Source organism: Microtus pennsylvanicus, chromosome 15 (assembly GCF_037038515.1).
Source record: "Microtus pennsylvanicus isolate mMicPen1 chromosome 15, mMicPen1.hap1, whole genome shotgun sequence".
Taxonomy (NCBI): domain Eukaryota; kingdom Metazoa; phylum Chordata; class Mammalia; order Rodentia; family Cricetidae; genus Microtus; species Microtus pennsylvanicus.
Window position 1 is genome coordinate 2,518,347 of NC_134593.1, and position 24,108 is coordinate 2,542,454.

Below are 24,108 nucleotides of genomic sequence, written 5' to 3' on the forward strand. Positions count from 1 at the left end.
GGACGAAGGAGCTGGCACTATACCAGGTACACAATGCCTCGGTGACACCCAGTCTGTAGGCTGCTTTTAATTAGTTAATTAAAAAAATAAGTTATCTTGAATTAGGAACGTGCAAAATGTCACAGAATGAACATTTTAAATTTTAGCACTTTATATCTCATTAAAAAGTGAATGAAATGGGATTTTGCCAAATTCGAATTCGGACTGAGGAGGAACATACCTAAGAGAGAAACTAAATATTCAGAGTTACATCAAGGGTGCATCATATTTTACTAAGCTACAAGGGAGGCCATGTCTAGGGAAATTTTAAGCAAACAAAACAAGCTCATGAGGCCACAGGACTTGCGGAGAAGTGGTACTGGGGCTCTGGAACCTGCAAGGAATACTTTTTTTTTTTAAATTGTTTTTTTGTTTGTTTGTTTGTTCGTTTGAGACAAGGTTTCTCTGTGTAGCTTTGGAGCCTTCCTGGAACTTGCTCTGTAGACCAGGCTGGCCTCAAACTTGCAGAGATCCACCACCCTCAGCCTCCAGAGTGCTGGGATTGAAGGCGTGTGCCACCAACACCCAGCTAAGGCAGACATTCTCATGAACAGCCGACTAGAAATAGCACACTTGACTCACAGTCTAGTCAGTGAGAATTTATTGTTGATTCTGCTGATGTGCAGGCTAACTCTTCACTGGCTTTCCTTGGGGGTTGTGATCAGCATTGTCAGGGAGTCGCACACCCATGCTGTGTAACAAGTTGGAAGCAGGTCCTGCCAGGCCAGCTTGGGAGCTGTAGGATTCCAGTATATTTGAAACCAGGTTCAGGTCTACATCCACTGCTTCAGCGCAATCTCCTGCACCTGAGTCTTCCTCATCTGAATTGTTATTTGCAGTCGGGGATGAAGGGTCCTTCTAGAGAGTGGAAGAGAGAGAACAACATGATATTAACCCTTAGGTTAGATGTCGGTTACAGTAAAATGCAATAACTTAGCAATAATATATATATATATATGAATTCCAAATTAAAAATGAAATTTCCAATCCTTGGTGACATAAAGTGAAAATGAGCTCTAATAATGTGATTTGATGCATATATTAACACTGGTTCCATCAGGTGTGGTGATGGCACATGCCTGTAATCCCAGCATTTGAGAGGTGGAAGCCAGAGGATCAGAAATTCAAGATCACCCTCAGCTACACAGGGAGTTTAAGGTTGATCTGGACTAGAGATCTTGTCTTAAAACAAAAGAAGCTTAGTTCTAAAGAATGTGACACATTTCTGTCTCAAAAGAGTTTCGGACATGTCCTGTCCTGAGTGCCCAGACCCAAATAACTGACTCAGAAGCTGAATATGAATTATAACAAGCCTGATAGGCTTGTTACTGGCTCACTCTGACATTTAAATTAACCCATTTCTATTAGTCTGTGTATGGCCACGTGGCTGTGGCTTCACCATAGCATTCCTACAAAGTGAACAAAAAGTCTGCCCCTGCTTTGAAATAATCCTGCGTTAATATTAATACATTAATAAAAGACAAAAATCTAAATTTTCCTCCAAATGAAAAAAGTTAAATTTCCCTGTTTCCTGACCACAATCTTTTAAGTGGCGTCTAACTACAAAGCATCCAGTTTGCTACCTGGGTCTCCTATTTCACAGGCTGGAGGAAAAGATTTGAAGAATTGCATCTTGACCTATAGATCTTTATATCTTTGTCACTCAAACTGTGGTCCACTAACTTAACAGTCTGAATCTCTTAGGACTTCCGAAACAGAAAATTCCAGCTGTTTGTCCGTTTGGCTTAAAAAAAGGCCATTAGTGCCTGGTCTGGTGGTGTCTTTAAGTGGATCTCTGTGATTTCAAGGCCAGCTTGGTCCAGAGAAGAGTTCCAGGACAGCCAGGGCTAAACAGTGAAACCCTATCTCAAAATAAATAAATAAAATAAATAAACATACCAACAAAAAAGGCCCTTATTATAACAAGATCCTTGTGCAATATTTATTCACAATTAAATCTAACAAATAATTTCTGTTAGGGTGAAAGCAATTATGGTTTTAAATGTGGTTTAGATGGTTAAAGCACAGAGCTCACATTAACCACGAGCTCCCATGGCTTTACTGTCATTTCATGCTGATTCTAGACACGAGGGTCACTGGCTGGTTAGACAGTGCACAGTAGATGCCAGCAGTACTTCAAACCCTGATTTACAACGCTCTAATGTCTGTGCTCTTCCCATAATGCCTCTTGCTGGCTAAACTGTGGTCAAAAACACTAAGATGACTATGAGATTGAGAGAAGAATTCTAAATTTGAATCTAAACTAGGAAGACAGGAAACAATTAAGATTGAAGTTATTTTTTTCTTAGATACTTAAGCTCCTCTTAGCTTTCTTTACATTTCTGTTTGTTTGTTTTTCGAGACAGGGTTTCTCTGTGTAGCCTTGACTGTCCTGGAACTTGCTCTGTAGACCAGGCTGGCCTTGAACTCACAGAGATCCACCTGCCACCACTGCCCGGTTCCCTTTACATTTTTTAAAGGTTGATTTTGAGTGTGTGTGTCTATGTGTGTGTATGATATGTGTATAGGTACTCTGAAGTCAAAGGTCAATTCTGGGGAGTTGGTTCTCTCCTACAGTGTGGATTGAACCTTGGCTGTCAGGCTTAAGAAGAGGCACCTTTACCTACTGATTCAATACTCCAGCCCCTCTTCTCTCTTAAAAAAAAAAAAGTCTACATATTGCTAGACCCAGTTGCCCATGCCTGCAATTCCAGCTCAACTTTGAGGTCAGCTTGGACTACAAAGTGAGGCTCTATCTCAAAAATCTACTCACTCCATACACCTTCCAAGCACCACACACGAAGGAAAAGGAAAAGAAAAAAATGGCAGTAGTATTAATAATCACACGCTAATTTGAGTACATAATGATTCTCTACTTTAAATCCTGAAAATTCATAGCATAAAGAATTTAACTCTGGGGGCTGGATGGATGGTCCAGCAGCTCAGAGCATCTCTGTGCCATCGTGACGGTGATTTACAGTGACAACACCCAAGTAGAGAGCCAGGAGTCCTGCGAACACCTGTAAACCGTGACTGCTTGCTCTAAGAGACTCAATGCTCTCGTCTCACCTCAGCCCTTACATAGTGTAGGACTTTTGCAAAGTAGTTGGGTTAACTCATTGGTACTTGCACATTGGTATAAAATCAAAGATTATAGGGGCCAGGCACAATGGCATGAACGTATAATTCATAGCTACAAAAGAGGCTGAGAAGGGAAGGTCATTTGTAAAATCCTGAGACTCTGAAAGAGGCGGCAGTTCAGTGGTAGAGCAGGCACCGACAGCACAAAGCCTCTATTTGAGCCCTCACCACTAAAAGGAAAAAGCAGATTATAAACTTCAAGTTAGGGGAAAACTAGCATTCTTGGGGTTGAGAATATAGCTTAGTGATGGACTGCATGTACCCCAGTCCCTGGGGTCAATTCTTAAAATCAATCAGCCAGCAATAAAATTAGCACTCAATTTATTTCAAACCTCACAAATCAAAAGAAAAGAAAGGAAGCCGGGCGATGGTGGCGCACGCCTTTAATCCCAGCACTCGGGAGGCAGAGGCAGGTGGATCTCTGTGAGTTCGAGACCAGCCTGGTCTACAGAGCTACTTCCAGGACAGGCTCCATAGCCACAGAGAAACCCTGTCTCGAAAAAAAAACCAAAAAAAAAAAAAAAAGAAAGGAAAACTCAGATTGAATCTGACTGTCACTCTCCTACGCGTGGAGAAGAAGAGGTTGAAAACACTTACTTCTGGCTTCCGGGTACTGAAGCTTCTGCCCATGCAGGTGGGCGCCAGTTCCTGGTCCATCTGGGCCATATAGGACTTGAGACTGCCAAGAGCTCCTTTCAGAGACTCAGAGTCCTCAGTTTCAAAGTCCAAGTCATCATCACTGTCTAAACATCCGAAGTCATCTTCATCCAGATCATCAGGGTCTGACTCTGACTCTTGAGGTTTTGTTCCTATATTGACCGAGACACAGAAAGAACTACTTAAAAAAAAAAAAGAAAAAAGACTTTTTTTTTTTTTGTTTTTTGTTTTTCAAGACAGGGTTTCTCTGTAGCTTTGGAGCCTGTCCTGGAGCTAGCTCTTGTAGACCAGGCTGGCCTCGAACTCACAGACATCCACCTGCCTCTGCCTCCCAAGTGCTGGGATTAAAGGTATGCACAACCACTGCCCGGCAACTTGGTAAAAATTTTTGAGCAAGATTACATCTCTCAGGACTGGAGAGATGGCTCAGTGGTTAAGAGCACTGGTGGTTCTTCCAGAGGACCTGGGTTCAATTCCCAGCACCCACATGGCAGCTTACAGCTGCCTATACCTCTACCTCTAGGGGATCTGACACCCTCACAAAAAACCAATGCATATAAATAAAAATAAATAAATCAAAAAAAAAGAGGTTACATCTCTCAAAGGATTGGAATGTTCCACAAGGACCAAATGAGTTAACCCAACTACTTTGTAAAACCCTTTCCCAAAAATGATGATTCAGGGAGACATTTACAGAACCATGAAAAGGCTGAGCCAAAAGATTCCACTAGTTTTTTAAAGTGAATTTGATTAATTGAAAGTATTTTTTTAAAAAAGATGAAGCCAGACAGTGGTGGTGCACACCTTTAATCCCAGAACTTGGGGAAACAGAGGCAGGCGGGTCTCTGTGAGTTGAAGGCCAGCCTGGTCTAACAGAGTGAGTTCCAGGACAGTCAAGGCTATGACACAAAGAAACCCTGTCTTGAAAAAACCAAAATAAATAAACAAATAAAATAAAACATTGGGCTGTTGAGATGGTTCTCAAGGATAGGTGTTTGCTGTGTAACCTGATGATCTAAATTAGATCCCTTAAGGAAGAAGGAGAAAACTGTTCATCAAAGTTATCCTCTGCCTGACCTTGACATCACGTGCTGTTATACATACACCACCCCACACACTAATAATAATAATAATATTTTCTATTTAGAAACTGGGTTGAGCCGGGCGGTGGTGGCGCACGCCTTTAATCCCAGCACTTGGGAGACGGAGGCAGGCGGATCTCTGTGAGTTCGAGACCAGCCTGGTCTACAAGAGGTAGTTCCAGGACAGGCTCCAAAACCACAGAGAAACCCTGTCTCAAAAAAAGCAAAAAAAAAAAAAAAAATAGAAACTGGGTTGAGGAGGCTCAGCAGTTAAGAGCACTGGCTACTCTTCCAGAGGTCCTGAGTTCAATTTCTATAATATGATCTGGTGTCCTCTTCTGGCCTGCAGGCAGACATACAGGCAGAACACTATATATAATAAATAAATCTTTAAAAAAATAAAAACTGAGTTGAAAGTATTTAAAAACTGAGCTTAGTGGTAGAGAACATGCCTACCACATATGAGGCCCTGGGTTTGATCTCCAGCACCGAAAAAATCAGATAAAAAATATGGAAGCTGGAAAGGTGGCTCAGAGGTTAAGAGCACTTGTTGTCTTGCTGAGAATCTGATTTTGACTCTCAGCACCCACCAGGCAGCTTACAACCATCTGGAACTCCAGGATATCCAACACCCTCTCTGGCCTCCTCAGGAGCCAGGCACACACATGATGCACATAAGTTCATAAGCAAAATACTCATATATAAATCTTTAAATTACAGGTATATTTTTTTAAATTTAAAATTAGAAAATGAAATAAATATACATTGATGTCAACATTCAGCTACTCTCTGAGACATCTCGGAACAGTTGGATGGAGTCCAGATGTCAGATGTAATATAGGTCTGTGCACAGGCACATGCAAATACAGACATTTCTTTCATAAGATTTTCATTTGTGTGTGTAGATATATATGCCCATGGGCCAGAAGAGGGCATCAGATCCCCTAGAGCTGGAGGTTGTGAGCTGCCTGACATGGGTGCTGAGAACCAAATTCCAGTCCCCTCAAAGACCAACAAGCCACCCCAGGGTTTTCTTTCTTAACCCAGATGTGCTCACAGTGAAGTGCAGTCTGCTTTCCTACATACTGTGTCTTGTAGGCCTTCTTACAAACTATGCAGATGACCTCATACTTTATTATGGTGGTGCAAATTCACAATACAGTGCTTTATTTACCCATTTTTCTCTTGGTCATTAGAATTTTGTTGCTACAAAAAAGAAAAAAAAGCACTGAAATGACCATCAGTGACCGTTTATCACTTTCACAGAATAAATCCCTCAAGTGAAATGGCTAAGTCAAAAATAATGGGCTTCCTAGATTCTCAAAATGTTTTTAGAAAGACAACTTAGACTTACCTCTCCCCACAAAGGTGATGGTGTTCATTTCTCCAACCCTTTAAAATAGCTGATTAATTTTTTCAATAAGGTAAGAAAAAAAATCATGCTTTATTTTACATTTGCTTGCTTACTAGGAAGAGTTAACTATTTTCAAAGATGAACTGGTTACTCCTCAGTGCACAGGCTGTTCAAACCCTGGGTTTTGTTGTGTGATGCGCACACAGCATGTGCCAATGTGTATGCATGGTCTTCGGCCACTCTTCACCTTGTCTCTCCACTGAACCTGGACTCCCCAGCAAGCGCCAGGGATCTGCCTATCTATTTCTGTCCCTTCATTTCTGAGAGGCACAGAAAGATCTGTGCGTAGCTTTTTAAGTTAGCGCAGAGATCTGAACGCAGGTCCTCACACTCCTATGCAGCAAACACTTTACTGACTGAGCTCTCTCCCCAGCCCTCTGTGTTTTCTCTTATTTTCTTATTGATTTCTAAAATAGTCAGTGTGAAAGAAAAGACAAAAAACGAAACATGGAAGCCAATTAAAATCCTTTCAAAACATAAAATGTTTGTGCACTCCGTCAGTTAGCAGCTAGCAAGTCAAGCACTAATAGGTCGCCTCTGTAAAGTGATTCAACCAGGCAGTAATTTATGGTTAAAAACTCAAAACCATCAAAAGAAAGTAGTATTTTGACTCATAAATGACCTAATGTCCCAGTGCTCTAACAGCAGTGATACATCTTCACAGTTTCAAAATAAAAGTAAACACCACACTGTAACTCACCTAAAATCTTATCAAAATAATTAAGAAAAGAATCTTCATCAAAAGTGATTGGAGCTTCAGAAGGGTCTCTGAAAGATAAAAAGGAAAAGGCCACATAATTTATCCTGATCACAGTTCTCTGAAACATGTTCTAAGATGGTGCAACACTTAGAGAAACTACCAAATATCCAAGAAAGGAACACCTAGAGTAATCGTAGTTTAAATCAATAAGAAAAAATCCTTATGCTTGTTTGAGTGACAACAGAAACACAAAAATCTGGTCACAGAAAAGCAAAAATTACACCTTGTTATCTTACATTTAAGCATATGCATTTGGTAACCTATCTGCTTTTTACTCCCCACAAGACACATGGGAAAAGCAGGATTTATCTGAGTTCACTTATAACGCTTATTCTTATAGGACGCCAAGTTTATGTCTTTAGCCCCAGCACATGGGAGGTGTAGTCAAGATGATCGTGATTTCAAGTGAATTTAAGGTAAGAAAACAGCAATAACAAAAATCAAAGTTTAACAAATTGCACTTTCCCTTATTCTTTCCCTCTTAACAACAAATAATGTGTGTGAACTGTATCTTTTCTTACAGTTCAGGAATAGTAACACTCACAAGGTTTCACTGGCCTGGGAAAGAAGTTCAGCAAGGTGCACTTCTTAGTGTGCACAGTCCCTGGGCCAATGGTGTGCACAGCCTCCGGAACAATGGCGTGCACAGCCTCTGGGCCAGTGGTGTGCACAGCCTCTGGGTCAGTGGTGTGCACGGTCCCTGGGCCAGTGGTGTGCACGGTCCCTGGGCCAGTGGTGTGCACGGTCCCTGGGCCAGTGGTGTGCACAGCCTCTGGGTCAGTGGTGTGCACGGTCCCTGGGCCAGTGGTGTGCACGGTCCCTGGGTCAGTGGTGTGCACGGTCCCTGGGCCAGTGGTGTGCACGGTCCCTGGGTCAGTGGTGTGCACGGTCCCTGGGTCAGTGGTGTGCACGGTCCCTGGGCCAGTGGTGTGCACGGCCTCTGGGCCAGTGGTGTGCACGGTCCCTGGGTCAGTGGTGTGCACGGTCCCTGGGCCAGTGGTGTGCACGGTCCCTGGGCCAGTGGTGTGCACGGCCTCTGGGCCAGTGGTGTGCACGGTCCCTGGGTCAGTGGTGTGCACGGTCCCTGGGTCAGTGGTGTGCACGGTCCCTGGGTCAGTGGTGTGCACGGTCCCTGGGTCAGTGGTGTGCACGGTCCCTGGGTCAGTGGTGTGCACGGTCCCTGGGCCAGTGGTGTGCACGGTCCCTGGGTCAGTGGTGTGCACGGTCCCTGGGTCAGTGGTGTGCACGGTCCCTGGGCCAGTGGTGTGCACGGCCTCTGGGCCAGTGGTGTACATGGCCTCTGGGCCAATTCTATTTCAGCCAAAAAGAAAAGAGATATTTGCTGTTCAGGTAACAATTCTACCTACTTTTCCCCAGTTACTTGCCACAAACAGCTTCACAGTTCTGTGATTCTCTCTGCCTATGATGAGTTCCTTTAAGCCCTCTCTTTGAGTTTCAAGATTTCAGTCCACTTGTGAGGTAGGCGATCGGAAGCTTGAGCCTGTTGAGAGCTACAAGCGATAGAGTCTACGGGTTCTGAAGAAGAGTCTATAGAAGCCAGGCATGGGAGCTCACATCTTTAACACTCTGGAGGCAGAGGCAGGCACACAGCTGTAATTTCAAGACTAGCCTGATCTATATGGTGAGTTCCAGGGCAACCAGGGCTCTGTAGAGAGATCCCCATCTCAAGAAAACAAACTAATGAACCAAAGAGTAAAGTAAAGGTGCTGCGGTTCTGATTGGTGACTGCTAAAGCCACAAGTTCTCTGGCTTACTTCAGGAATTATAAAGGCTACTTGAAATCTGACCTCAGATAAAGAAGACGCACTATATGCAGCACCAAAAGAGTAAGTAAATCAGGACGGAAACTTGCTCAAAAATGTGGAAATGATACTTTCTTGAAGCATAATTAATAAAAACTCAGGGTCAGAAATTGGGGTTCAACCTGAAGATCTAAAAAGCAAAGCAGCCAGTCACTGGCTCTTACCTCGACGTCAGTCCGAAATGGCGATCCTGCCTCCAGGAATCTCACAATAAGACTGTCTGAGAGCTGTCTCCCCTGCCCCAAACCACCCCCCATCTTATATTCCTTTCTAGGGCTGGGATTAAAGGTGTGCACCACCATCATTAAAAGCATGCTCCGCCCAGATTCTATGGCAACTAGTGTGGCTATGGGGATTAAAGGTGCATGTCATTATGGCTACTGGGATTAAAGGTGTGCGTTACCATAATCTGGTCTATAAGGCTGACCAGTGGGACTGGCTTACTCTCGGATCTTCAGGCAGTCTTTATTAAAATACAGTTGAAATGCCACTACGTTTCCCCTTTTTGACTTTCTGCTTTAGCATAGCTACCTGGGCAGCTCTGCCCCTTTGTGGGTTGAGACTTTGGAGATGAAGGCCTTCACGCTGTCTGAGACCTGCACTACGTCATAGTTCTGCTCCTCCTCCTTCTGGGAAATGGGCTGTGATTCTTTTCTGCCTGCTGCATCTTGCAGCAGCTGGTCCAGCTGGTCTGGCGAGAGGACTAACCACTGCTCGTCTGGAAAAGAAAGCAGGTGAGCCATGACACAGGACAGCCCTCCGTTCTTTGCTTCCTGCTCTGCTCCTGGCCCATCACTCACCATCCTCAGGAGGAAGATCAGTGCCTTCTTTTCTGAGCTCCTCAACATCAAACGGCAGTGTCTGCAACACGGTTAAGATTTCCTCACCAGGACTCATAGCAAGTGAACTATAAACAATGAAAGCACAAGCATTCTTTATGATGGTGACATGACTTATTCTCTACACTGATGGAACCATCTGAACTATGAAGCAAATTTAGTAAACAGCTGGATACTTTGAAAAAATCACATAAGTAATAAATTATCCCTACCCCATGTTATGCAAACATGACTGGGCAAGAAAAAAATAATAAACAGCAAAACACAGGTGGGTATGGCAGGGACGTCTGAAATCCTAGCACTTAAACGTGGAGGCAGGAAGGTTAGGACTTCAAAAGCATCTCAACTATGCCGAAGGTTGAGGCAGGCATGGACTAAAAAAAATTACTGAGAATCAACCAAACCCTAAACAAACAAAACCCTAAAAGTGATTTTAAAAAGATGGCAAAAACCAGCATTTTAGAACAGCAAATGCTAAAGAAACATGGAAGATGGCAATTAATTACTTTTATTAGGGTGTGGACAAAATTTTGGTTTTTGGTTTTTCGAGACAGGGTTTCTCTGTGGTTTTGGTGCCTGTCCTGGAACTACCTCTTGTATACCAGACTGGCCTCGAACTCACAGAGATCCGCCTGCCTCTGCCTCCCGAGTGCTGGGATTAAAGGCGTGCGCCACCACCGCCCAGCTATGTTTTTTATTTTTTTAAAGAAGAGATGGGACCTGAAACATGGATCAGTGGGTAAAGGTACCTGCTATCAAGCCAGATGACCCGAGTTTGACTGTCAGGACCTGCACGGTGGAAGGAGAAAACCGACTCCTGCAAGTTGTCTTTAGGTTCCACAAGTGTGCTATGGCACACATGCACCGAGTGCTCGCCACTCACAGTGCAGTGTTAGTGCATCGTCAAGTGTACTTAGATTTGACCATTCTGCAGTGGATATACATTTTAAAACACCACATTGAGTCAGGCAGTGGTGGCGCACACCTTGGAAATCCCAGCCCTTCAGGAGGCAGAGGCAGGTGGATCTCTGTGAGTTTGATGCCAGCCTGGGCTACACAGAGCAAGTACCAGGACAGACAAGGCTACACAGAGAAATTCTGACTCGAAAAACAAAAACAAACAAACAAAAAATGACCACATTATACATGAAACACATGCACAATTTTCTCTGTTACTTAAAAAAAATCTGAAAAAAAATACATGGCAATTCATTTATCTCTTTTGGGTGGATACTTAAGGTACATGCACATTTTCACTGTTGTAATCTCCAATAAATTTTAAGAGATGGGAGGTTAGCACAATCAGAGGTATATTTTCCTGGCTCTAATGGTTGAAGTGAAAAAGTTATTAGAGGTTGGGAACCAAGTTTAGGTATAGACACAGTTGAAGAAATAAGGGTGTGGAGGAACAGCAAGGAAGAAGGGTGCAGGGCATGGGTAATCAAGAGAAGCTAGAGACTGGACCAAGGACAACGAGGATGCTAGTGGTGCTAATAAAAGATTATGACACTGAGCCGGGCAGTGGTGGCGCACGCCTTTAATCCCAGCACTCGGAAGGCAGAGGCAGGCGGATCTCTGAGTATGAGGCAAGCCTAGTGTCCAAGAGCTAGTTCCAGGACAGGCTCCAAAACTATACAAAGAAACCCTGTCTCAAAAAAAAAAAAAAAGATTATGACACTGGCTGGCAGGGTAGCACTTGCCTTGAGAGGTAGAGGTAGAAGATCAGAAGTTCAAGTTTAACCTCAGCTACACAACAAACTCAAGGCCAGCTGGCTACAGAAGACCCTGTCTCAAAATAAAGACAAAACGTCATGTTATTATTTTTAAACAGCTCTAAGGATGGGGCTGGAAGAATGGCTCAGAGGTTAAGAGCATTGACAGCTCTTCCAGAGGTCCTGAGTTCAGTTCCCAGCAACCACATGGTGGCTCACAACAACCTGTATGTAGTGAGATCTGATGCCCTCTTCTAGTGTGCAGGCAAATACTATACATAATAAATACATAAAAATGTCTAAGGACCGGAGAGATTGCTCGGTGGTTAGGAGCACTTAGCTCTTGCAGAGCATTTGACTTGCTTCCCAGCACTCACATGACAGCTCACAACCATTGTGACTCCAGTTCCAGAGCTCTGATGCCCTCTGCTAACCCCTGAAGGCATCAGGAGCAAACATGGTACACAAAACACATTCAGGCAAAATACTCACAGACATAAAATGAAGGAAGTCTAAATAAATGAAAGAAGGGTGTCTAAGCCTTGGGATTCGAGAACAGGTCTGCAAGGAGACAGGAGTTTATTTTATAACCATTTAAAAGGCCAGTCATGGTGGCTCAAGTTATTTTCATAGCAACAACAAAAATCTTACTTATGGCAGGCAAGATGCCCATGGGAGCCTGATGATCTGAGTTTGATTCCCAGTGGCAAGTTTGTGTCTATAGCCACACACACATTACACATACATACAGTCATGATACTTTTATAAAATAGACTAGTTAAAAAGAACTATCCACCAGCAGCCTTCCTTCCTGTGCGGTGGGTCCTAGCTATAACTCACCTTTCTGGCCGGTGTATGGAGAGCTGGAAGTAATTCTTCGCCATTTCTAGTCTTTCCTGGTACTCCGCAGAGCCTTCCATCAGTCCCTTGGACACAATACTGGCCATTAGAGCAGCGCTTATACAGTATGAGGAATCCACTACTGGGCTCTATTCCCAGCCTGATTATGATTTTGAAACTAGGTCTTTTTTTTTTTTTTTTTTTTTTTTTGGTTTTTCGAGACAGGGTTTCTCTGTGGTTTTGGAGCCTGTCCTGGAACTAGCTCTGTAAACCAGGCTGGTCTCGAACTCACAGAGATCCGCCTGCCTCTGCCTCCCGAGTGCTGGGATTAAAGGCGTGCGCCACCACCGCCCGGCGAAACTAGGTCTTGTAAGTAGCTCAGCTGGCCTTAAATAGCTAAAAAGAAAAGGCTTTGAACTAAGAATTTCGTGTCTGAGCCTCTGGTGAGCTGGGATTACGTATGTGTGCCACCACACATGGCCTCAAAATGCATCGATTTTTAGTGTTTCATTACCATAGGCTAATTATATATAACGGGTATGATTCTGACATTTTTCGTATGTATATTTAATGCATCTGATCATCTCCCTGACTGGTAAGGCCTCCAGAGACAATGGCAGCCAGTGAAGAACAGGCACATTCCCTTTCAACTGTCCACACCTGCTACTGGAAGCTCCCTGGGCAACCAGTAGAGTCAACTGGTAAGCTCCAGGTTCAGTGAGAACATCCCTTCCACCCACCTCTGGCCCACATGTGAGAACACAAACAACACACACATACATACACACTCACAAGAAGAAACAAGCACCACAAGTCCCACCTTAAAGTAATCATTTTTCTTCAGACTTTCGAGGAAGCTGGCCCAGAGGGGTGAAGCAGTCACAAGGGATTTCCTGGAGTCAGAAAAATGTGGGCTACATTTGGAGCACAAAATCTCAAATCCATGAGCCTAGGTGAGACAGACAGAAGTTTTGTTATGTTATTCTTGTATTTTCTTTTTCTATCATCTTAAATTAATTTCTTTCCATTTAGCCCAAATCCAGAACTAGATGACCAGACACAATGGCATGTGAACACTTAGAACACTTTTTTGTTTCTGTGGTTTGTTTCAGACAGGGACTCACTATGTAGCCCTGGCTGTCCTGGAATTTAATATATAGAGCAGGCTGGCCTCAAGCTCAGAGACCCGCCTGCCTCTCCTCCCAAGTGCAAGGATCAAGGTGTCCACCACCCAGCTTCACTCAGAACACTTTTTAAACTTTACGAAAAGTAGAATTTGTTTCTGAGCTGCAAGATGGCTCAGTGGATAAAGGTGCTTGCCTTGTGTTCACACAGTAGAAAAAGAGAACCAACTCCCAAAGTTATCCTCCGACCCCCACTGTGTACCATGGCAGGCTCCCCAACCCTGCCATGCACACAAAATAAGTAAATGAAACTGTAACAAAAATGTGAAAGTAAGTTGAGCCTATTCTCAGACAAAGGAAGAAAATAGTGACTTTGTTTTATGATCCTTTGGTTAAAAGTTACAGTATTATGGCACAGAAATCCAAACATTACCAACGTCCAGCATCTCCCTTCAGAAGTAATCTGTGCACTCAAGCAGATCCTATGCATCCTCCTCCTCCTCCTCCTCCACCCCTCCATCACCCAACAGCAGCACGTGTTCTACTGCACAGAGAGAACTTCCTATCGGCACACAATCTGTCTGCTTCGCTTCACGGACGTGCCGTAATTGACCTAGTCTTCCACTACATGCACCTAGGTGTTTTCTAAATTTTCACTATTACGAACGATGCTTCCTGATATGTCTATGTGGTTTCTGCACCTGGAAAATACATTTCCAGAAGTGCAAATGATAAGCAAAACGTCCAGTGCAACTGCAGTGTCAGAGGACAGTGGAGACGGTCTCACAGGGACCGCGTCAGTCCCGCTCCGTGGCCATGCAGTGGCAGAGGACAGTGGAGACTGTCTCACAGGGCCCGCGTCAGTCCCGCTCCGCGGCCATGCAGTGGCAGAGGACAGTGGAGACTGTCTCACAGGGACCGCGTCAGTCCCGCTCCGTGGCCATGCAGTGGCAGAGGACAGTGGAGACGGTCTCACAGGGACCGCGTCAGTCCCGCTCCGTGGCCATGCAGTGGCAGAGGACAGTGGAGACTGTCTCACAGGGACCGCGTCAGTCCCGCTCCGTGGCCATGCAGTGGCAGAGGACAGTGGAGACTGTCTCACAGGGACCGCGTCAGTCCCGCTCCGTGGCCATGCAGTGTCAGAGGACAGTGGAGACTGTCTCACAGGGACCGCGTCAGTCCCGCTCCGTGGCCATGCAGTGGCAGAGGACAGTGGAGACTGTCTCACAGGGACCGCGTCAGTCCCGCTCCGTGGCCATGCAGTGTCAGAGGACAGTGGAGACTGTCTCACAGGGACCGCGTCAGTCCCGCTCCGCGGCCATGCAGTGGCAGAGGACAGTGGAGACGGTCTCACAGGGACCGCGTCAGTCCCGCTCCGTGGCCATGCAGTGTCAGAGGACAGTGGAGACGGTCTCACAGGGACCGCGTCAGTCCCGCTCCGTGGCCATGCAGTGGCAGAGGACAGTGGAGACGGTCTCACAGGGACCGCGTCAGTCCCGCTCCGTGGCCATGCAGTGGCAGAGGACAGTGGAGACTGTCTCACAGGGACCGCGTCAGTCCCGCTCCGCGGCCATGGCTCTCCTGGAACTCACAACAGAGAAGGCCTGCCTCTGCCTCCCAAGAGCACCATCACACCCAGCTCAGTTTTTATTTCTATCAACACGTTAGAGTATATTTTTCCTTTATATATTCTTATAAATTCTTACCAACTCAGTATATGTTCTCATACATTTTTATACTTGCCAATCTAGTAGTGATAAACTATTTTGTAGCTTTAAATGATATTAATTCTTAAGGTCAGAGGTCAACATTTTTAAATTAAAATTCATTTGTACTTCCTTCTCTGCAAACTATCTGTTCAGCTTCTGAATATTTAAAATTAATCAGTTAATATTCCTTCTCTGGGTTTTCTGATCTTTTGAGCACATGGCATTTTTCTTTCCATGCAGAACTTCTTCCATTTACTGCTGTGTTGTTGTCTGAGACAGTTTTGCTATCTGTCATCCAGGCTGCATGCTGGCTCCTAGACTCTAAATGGAACCACAGATGTATACTGTGCTTGGCTGGAAATCTTACATAATCAAATTATATCCTTTTTTTTTTTTTTGATTTTTCAAGACAGGGTTTCTCTGTAGCTCTGGAGTCTGTCCTGGAACCAGCTCTTGTAGACCAGGCTGGCCTCGAACTCAGAGATCCACCTGCCTCTGCCTCCCGAGTGCTGGGAAAACAGCATGTGCCACCACCACCCAGTCAAATTATCAATCTTTTATTGCTTACAATAAAAGCAATATTGGTTGCAAGCCACACCTTAAAAGGCCTTTCCCAGTCAGATAATTTTCTATAGTTTTTAATTTTATATTTTCAATTTTTACATTTAATTATTTAATCCAAGCAGAATTTATTTTGCTCTAAGTGTGAAGGAACTGACTTTCTCAGATGGCTTCACAGCTGTTGGATCACTATTTACTGAAGAGTCACTTGATACTGATTTGAATTGATGAATTTAACTGTATTCTCACATACTCGGGACTTTCTAGAGTTCCTATGCTGTGTCATTTATTACCTCAGGTGAAAATGACAAAAAAAAATGGTAGGTGTAATTTAAATGTTGATAAATAGCAGGAAATTTTTGCCTAAAGGAATTGAATCAATTTATATGTCTATCATATAAATTGTTTAATGTTCAAGAGTGTCTTTCTTTGTGTAGTCTTTTTTAAAATAATATATTGTTTAATTCTTTATTTGGCTATTTAATCATTTATTTATGGGTATGTGTGTAGATGGGCATGCACATGTGAATGCAGGTGCTCACAGACGCCTGACCCTGGGAACCACTGGTTCTGGAATTACAGGTGCTGTGAGTCACCAGCTAGAGGTGCTGGCAATCAAACCTGGGCCCTCTATGGGCAGTATATACTTTTAGCCACTGAGCCATTTCTCCAGCCCGTTCATATTAGAGAAAGAAAGGAAGGGAAGGGGAAAGGGAGGGAGGGAAGGAAAGTAAGTTAGGTAGTTTTCTCACTCGCTTACCAACTTCATGCCCAATTCATGGGCTCGGTACTGGGGATGAGATGGAGGTGGCAGCCCATATCCACTCCGCCGGTCTGGCACAAACTTCTGTTGTACCAGCTGTGCGTACAGACATTTAGTAAAAGTGACCTGGGCATTGGGACACAAAAGTGTGAGTCTTTTCCTGAAATTCTAACAGTTAGAATAACAGACCTAACAGTAGTCCATTCATGCACTCCATGTGTACAGACGCACAGGTGCAGTCAGAGGAGGTGCGGCCTGTTTACTTTCTGTGTGTTCAGAAGCAGCTGGTGAGATAAACATTCACATTCTGTGAATTCACACTGTTGCCCACTTTTCATTTGCCACTACTGAAATTATCACTAATTATACTACAGCAATTTAGGAGAGAGTGGAAAATAATAATTTCAGAGATGAAATGTTTTATTGGTAAGAAGGAAGTAATTACAGAAGTAGGGAGAATAGTCAAAAGTAGGTAGTACTAAGCTACAAAATGAGGAGTTTCTTAACATGCCCCTAACACGCACGCACACACACACACACACGCACACACAGGTTAAAAAGAGAGTAAGACAGAAATGTGCACTGATTTTCTAAAAGACATATTAAAATGAGAAGAAAAACTAAATGACCAAGAAAGATATATCTCACAGATGCCATTATTCGTGTTTCAGGCAAAAACTTCTTGAATATGCGGCAGGCTTTCAAGTCACTAGGGTCCCGGAGATAGAAGGCCTGGACTGCAGCGGACAGCAGTCTGGGCCGTTGTTTGAGCACGGCCACAATGCCAGCTGGAAGGAAGCAGTGTGCTCGATGAAGGGAAGCTTCGATTTTTTCTGGGTACCTGTGGCAGGTAGCATAATGTTTTTATTGTAATTTTTTGTAATTATTGTAAATTTTGTAATAATTGTAAATTATTGTAATTATTTAATGTAAATATTGTGGGATTGGTTTTTTTCAGGATCTCACTGGGTACTCCTGGCTGACCTGGAACTCACAGAGATCTTCCTGTCTCTGCCCCAGAGTGCTAGGTTTAAAGGTGTTAGCTAGCATACCCAGCTTAAAAATAATTTTAGTATCAATAAGACAATATTGTTGAAAGTCAGGCAGTGGTGGCAAATGCCTTTAATCCCAGTGCTTGGGAAACAGATCTCTGTGAGTTCGAGGCCAGCCTGGTCTACAGAATGAGTTTCAGAACAGCCAGGGCAGTTACACAGAGCAACCCTGATTCAAAAAAAAAACAAAAAACAAAAGAAAAAAAAGAGAGAGAGAGAGACAATACGCTGAAAAGTGCTATTGGAACTTGTCTCTTGGAAATGCAGCCTAAAGGGTTCCACATAGGTCAAAGGACCATATAGAAGCTCTAGAATCACAAAAATTTCAATTTTTACTTTATTTTTAAAAATTTATTATTTTATGTATATGAATGTTTTGCCTATGTGTACGTTTGTGCACTACATACATGCGTGGCCACAGAGGCCAGAAGAGGATATTGAGTTTCCTGGGACACAGTTACAGACTGGATGAGTGGCCATATAGGTGCTGGGAATTGAATTCAGGTCTTCAGGAAGAGCAGCTGGTGTGTTTAACCATGAAGCCATCATTCTATCCCTGATATCAAATTTTTATAGATAACACTTTGATAAGACACTTAAATAAGAAAAGATACTTTGGAGGCAGGGTTTGAAACAGGGTTTCTCTGTGAAGTCCTGACTGTCCTGGAATTCACTCTGTAGACCAGGCTGGCCTCAAACTCAGATCTCCAGTTGCCTCTGCCTCCTGAGTGGTGGATTAAAGGCATTTGCTGCCACCACCCACCCAGGTAAAAAGACACTTTAGAATGGGAAGTAAAACTACACTTAAGTCAGGCCCAGTGATGCACACCTGAAATCCCAGCTACTCAGAAGGTTGAGGGAAGAGGTTAGCTTGAGCCTTGGCGTCCAAAGCCAGCCTGGGTAACATGACAAGACCCTATCTCAGTCAATCAACCAATCAATGTGATTTCTGAATTTAAATCCCATAAATTTAACTGTCAGTTCCATGAACAGTGCCACCAATAAAATGCAGAGGAGTATTAATCTAGGTGGAAGGCATTCTGTATGCAAATGAAAACCTGTGTTGCCCTGAACCAAATGTTCCTCAGCTAACAATATCAGTGTTCTCTTTCTTACCCTCTGATGCGCCTGTCCACAGCAGCTCGTACAGATTCTGAAGCTAGCACAGCTTCTGGGTGTGCTGAGATAATACTCAAAGCCTGTTGGATTGTTGGGGGTGTGGTGGGTAGCCAGGGCATTCTTCCAGATTTCCTTGGCACAGGAATAATGCACAGCTCCCCGTGATGAAAAAACACCTGCAAAATGATGCGTCTTCGTCTCTTTGTGGGCTCTGGGAAGCTCCAGGGACCCAGGAAATAACAAGGCATGTTCTGAGCCTGAATGTACTTACCCTATTGGCACTATTATCAGGATCCAACCACTTAGGGAGAAAGTCAGCAGCTTCTATTAACAAGAATTCACCATCGTTGTCTTCAATCCTAGTGAGAGAAAAGACCTTTTTCACATTCATAGAGCATAAACCAGCTGTGATCAAATACATTTTCCCTTCTTCTCAGAAAACACTTGAGTGTACTATGTACAGATGGTCATTTTAAAATACAGTCAAGTAGGACTGGGAAATGGCTCAGCAGTTAAGGTGGTACACACCTTTAATCTCAGCACTCACAGGGCACTGGCAGGTGGATCTCTGTGAGTTCAAGGTCAGTCTGACCTACACATCAAGTTCCAGACCATCCAGGACTATACAATGAGACTGTCTTTAAAATGTGTGTGTGCGCCTGTATGTGTATTCTACCAGACTTCAGACAAAAATTAATAAAAGAACACAAATATAATCACTTAAGCTTTAAAATGAGAATTTGTTTAGAATAATTAAAATAATTACATTACCTTGCTACTAACTCTGGAAATACCTTTGTAATCTCCTTTATTACATAAACAATAAACCATTCATCCTCAATGTTATCTCCAAACTTTGTCATGCCATACATATGGGCAGGAACACCTCCTATAAACAAGAGAGAAGTGATCACAACCCAGGCATGTGTAACACTGCAAGAAAGTAGACATAAGTATTCAATAACTAACCACTGAATGACTTCCAAGAATTATTTGTGGTATCACAATCCCTGACTTCAAACTCTACTACAGAGCTACAGTACTGAAAACAGCCTGGTATTGACAGGAGAACCAATGGAACCAAATAGAAGACCTGGATATCAATCCAAACATCTTCAAGCACCTGATATTTGAAAAAGAAGCAAAAAATATAAAATGGAAAAAATAAAGCACATTTAACAAGTGGTGCTGGCATAACTGGATATCAACATGTAGAAGAATGAAAATAGACCCATATCTATCACCATGCACAAAACTCAAGTCCAAATGGATCAAAGACCTCAACATAAAGCCAGCCACACTTTAACCTTATAGAAGAGAAAGTGGGAAGTACACTTGAACGCATTGGTATAGGGAACCACTTCCTAAATAGAACCCCAGCAGCACAGACACTGAGAGAAACAATTAATAAATGGGACCTCCTAAAACTGAAAAGCTTCTCTAAAGCAAAGGACACAGTCAACAAGACAAAACGACAGCCTACAGAATGGGAAAAGATCTTCACTAACCCCACATCAGACAGAGGTCTGATCTCCAAAATATACAAAGAACTCAAGAAATTAGTCATCAAAAGAACAAATAATCCAATAAAAAATCTAAACAGAGTACAGACCTAAACAGAGAACTCTCAACAGAGGAATCTAAAATGGCTGAAAGACTCTTAAGGAAATGTTCAACATCCTTAGTCATCAGAGAAATGCAAATCAAAACAACTCTGAGATTCCATCTTACACCTGTAAGAATGGCCAAGATCAAAAACACTGATGACAACTTAGGCTGGAGAGGTTGTGGGGAAAAGGGAACACTTCTGCATTGCTGGTGGGAATGCAAGTTGGTACAACCCCTTTGGATGTCAGTGTGGCGATTTGTCAGAAAATTAGGAAACAACCTTCTGCAAGACCCAGTAATACCACTTTTGGGTATATATCCAAAGGATGCTCAATTGTGCCACAAGGACATGTGTTCAACTATGTTCACAGCAGCTTTGTTTGTCATAGCCAGAACCTGGAAACAACCTAAATGCCCCTTGACCGAAGAATGGATAGGAAAATGTGGTACATTTACACAATGGAGTACTACACAGCAGAAAAAATAACGACAGCTTGAATTTTGCAGGAAAATGGATGGAACTAGAAAACATTATTTCGAGTGAGGTAACCAAGACACAGAAAATTATCACATGTACTCACTCACAGCTGGTTTTTAAACATAAAGCAAAGAAAGCCAGCCTAGAAACAACAATTCCAGAGAACTTAGACAACAATGCGGACACTAGCCGGGCGATGGTGGCGCACGCCTTTAATCCCAGCACTCGAGAGGCAGAGGCAGGCGGATCTCTGTGAATTCGAGACCAGCCTGGTCTACAGAGCTAGTTCCAGGATAGGCTCCAAAGCCGCAGAGAAACCCTGTCTCGAAAAACCAAAAAAAAAAAAAAAAAAACAATGCAGACACTAAGAGAGACTTACATAGATCAAATCTACATGGGAAGTAGAAAGTAGAAAAAGACAAGATCTCCTGAGTAAATTGGGATTATGGAGACCTTGGGGGAGGACTGAAGTGGGGAGGGAACCGGCAGGGAGGGAAGCAGAGAAAAATGTAGAGCTCAATAAATATCAATTAAAAAAAAAAAGAATTATTTGGGAGCTGGGGTTGCAATTCTGAAAAAGATATGAAATGTGAATTTCTTAGGAGTTTGGGTCTAAAACAAGGATCAGACAACCAAACCGTCTTTGAAAGCAAACAAAAGGTTGTGTGAGTGTAAAACTATGTTGTTAGCCGGGCGGTGGTGGCGCACGCCTTTAATCCCAGCACTCGGGAGGCAGAGGCAGGCGGATCTCTGTGAGTTCGAGACCAGCCTGGTCTACAGAGCTAGTTCCAGGACAGGCTCCAAAACCACAGAGAAACCCTGTCTCGAAAAAAAAAACAAAAAACAAAAAAACTGTGTTGTTGCCGGGCGGCGGTGGCGCACGCATTTAATCCCAGCACTAGGGAGGCAGAGCCAGGCAGATCTCTGTGAGTTCGAGGCCAGCCTGTACTAAAATAAGCCCCCTAAAATAAGTTTTAAGCTGATTTTTCTCAGGTATTTTTGTCACAACAATGAGAAGCTTACTAATAAAATTCAACAACACATTGAAAGGGTTATAATACTACAATTCAGTGGGATTTATTCTTAGACTACAAAGATGATTCATAATATAAAAATCAATCAATAAGGGGGCTGGAGAGATGGCTCAGTGGTTACCACAATCCTCTGTATCAGAGGAGGATCTGATGTCCTCCTCTGACCTCTGAGGGCACTATAAACACAGTGCACAGACATACATGCAGGCAAACACCCATGCACATAAAATAAATAAAAATTTAAGAATTCAATCAATGCAATGTACCGCATTAACAATGAACGTCAAGCACTGAGTAGTAAAAGGGAACCATGAGTGAAGAAACAGTAAACCTGGACCTGTGCAGTACGGCATCATAACTAAAGTTCACAACAGCCACAATCCCCACATTCTGATCTATACGGTATATATTAAATTTAGGGGCTTGCATGGATATGGGCAAACATCACTAATTTTAAAAGTTATAGGTGTAAACCTCTTTGACAACAGCAAATGGAAGGATTACTTTACCTTTGGCAGGTCTATATTTGAGATTAAAAGGCTGATTCTGCCAGATATAAGGCACCAGTATAGGTGCAAAGTGAGTCATTATTCTTTCAATGTACTTCTGAAGAATCTCTTTGGGTTCTTCTGTGTCTTTTGCTTCATCTGGCATCAGGAACAGACAGTACTCCACAGCATCTTCTACCACTGCAAGCTTCATATTGGCCTCCATTCTTTGAAAATGACATTCAAAGTTTCAGTGATATAAGCCACATAGAAGGAGAAATAACAGCATTCCCCAAATGCTTCTATGTGACTGCACTATTTCCCAAAACTTTGATATGCACCTACCTACCATCTTCATGGTTTTGGTATTCATCAGACACCACTTGACCTATAATCTCTGAATGCCATTAATACTTAAAACCGTGTTTCTTATACTTAAATTATGTTAATTGGAAACTTTGACATTATAGAGTGAATGGAGACCCAACAGTGCACTTCCCAATTACCAAGTAAGTATGTAAAAATAAAAATTAAAAATAGCTAAGTGCAATGGGTGTGCCTACTGTCTCATCCTGAGGCAAGAGAATCACCAGGGTCCAGGAGTTCAAGGATAGCATAGCAAGGCCCTGTCTCACCAACAAATGAAATGTTTTGTCCTTAAATTAGTAGCAGTATGTGTAACACAATTTGAAAATATTACATTACTAATCCACTATTTGCTCTCAAAACTTCCATCTGTGCTTCTATTGCATACTTTGAGCACTTTCTTTCTTTGAGTCTTCTCGTTATTGTGGAGCGGAAGTATTATCCCATCTCTAAAACACCTCATTACTTCAAAACTATGTTATCAAGCCGGGCGGTGTTGGCGCACACCTTTAATCCCAGCACTAGGGAGGCAGAAGTGGAGCTAGTTCCAGGACAGCTAGGGCTGTTCAGAGAAACCCTGCCCTGGGGGCGGGGGGAGCAAGCCTCTCACTTTACAAAATTTAAATCTATAGAAGATTTAAAATTACAAACATTTGTGTGCTACCATTTCGTCCCAAAATAATTTGCCATGGTTCCGCTGCCTGCCTGATGCAGTGATTTCTTTTTTTGTTTGTTGTTGTATGTTTTTGTTTTTTGTTTGTTTGGTTGTTTTGTTTTTTTTTTTTTAAAGACAGGGTTCCTCTGTAGTTTTAGAGCCTGTCCTGGAACTAGCTCTTGTAGACGAGGATGGCCTCGAACTCACAGAGATCCGCCTGCCTCTGCCTCCCGAGTGCTGGGTTAAAGGCGGTCGTCACCACTGCCTGGCTTGTGATTTGATTCTTATACTAAGGAACCTGCATCTTCTATGCAACTACCCGCTCACCACGGTAAATTAGAATTATGCCGCCTTTCAACCCGGAGGGTCGAGGAAAAATTCTACCCATCCTCTCGCTAACCCAAGCAGGAGTCCTCATGCAGCATTTACAGGGTCTGAATTGAATTTGAGATCATTCGGGTTAAAGATCACAACACAAATGACAAACCTGAGCGCACAGAATGAAGCAACCGAAGAGCACAAACTTGCGGCGGTCTAGAACTCTTTGATCAAACTAGACTCCCATCTTCTACCCCACAAAGGGCTAAGCAATTCCTTTAACGATTAGAGGCCCTGAGGGCCTCTGCTCTGGCACCTTTCCTTGGTCGCCTCTTCCACTAGGACACTTGGTCAGAAGATAGTATCAATCGCTCAAGTCCAATTCACACTGGGTCCCCTCCGCTTGGGCCCTGAGCCGCTGCTGGAAACTTGGAAGAGGTGAGTCTATGTAGCCACTAATGCGCATCGGAGCCAGTTTCTGCACCGTGCTGTATTAGTCCGTCACTTCCGCTCTTGAGAGGAAGGA

General features: G+C 43.3%; 1 protein-coding gene across 1 annotated transcript; it reads right to left on the reverse strand.

Moving 5' to 3' along the window:
• Positions 1-625: 625 nt before the first annotated feature.
• Ecd (ecdysoneless cell cycle regulator) lies at positions 626-24,094 on the reverse strand. The gene is made up of 14 exons (XM_075949956.1): positions 23,752-24,094; positions 22,265-22,470; positions 19,407-19,524; positions 18,907-18,994; positions 18,633-18,811; positions 17,113-17,305; positions 16,462-16,590; positions 13,128-13,256; positions 12,308-12,393; positions 9,717-9,823; positions 9,448-9,634; positions 7,034-7,101; positions 3,778-3,989; positions 626-897 (listed from the first exon to the last, which is right to left on the reverse strand). The coding sequence occupies exons 2-14, from the start codon at positions 22,467-22,469 to the stop codon at positions 667-669; spliced, it is 1,932 nt and encodes a 643-aa protein (XP_075806071.1). The 5' UTR covers position 22,470; positions 23,752-24,094; the 3' UTR covers positions 626-666.
• Positions 24,095-24,108: the final 14 nt, after the last annotated feature.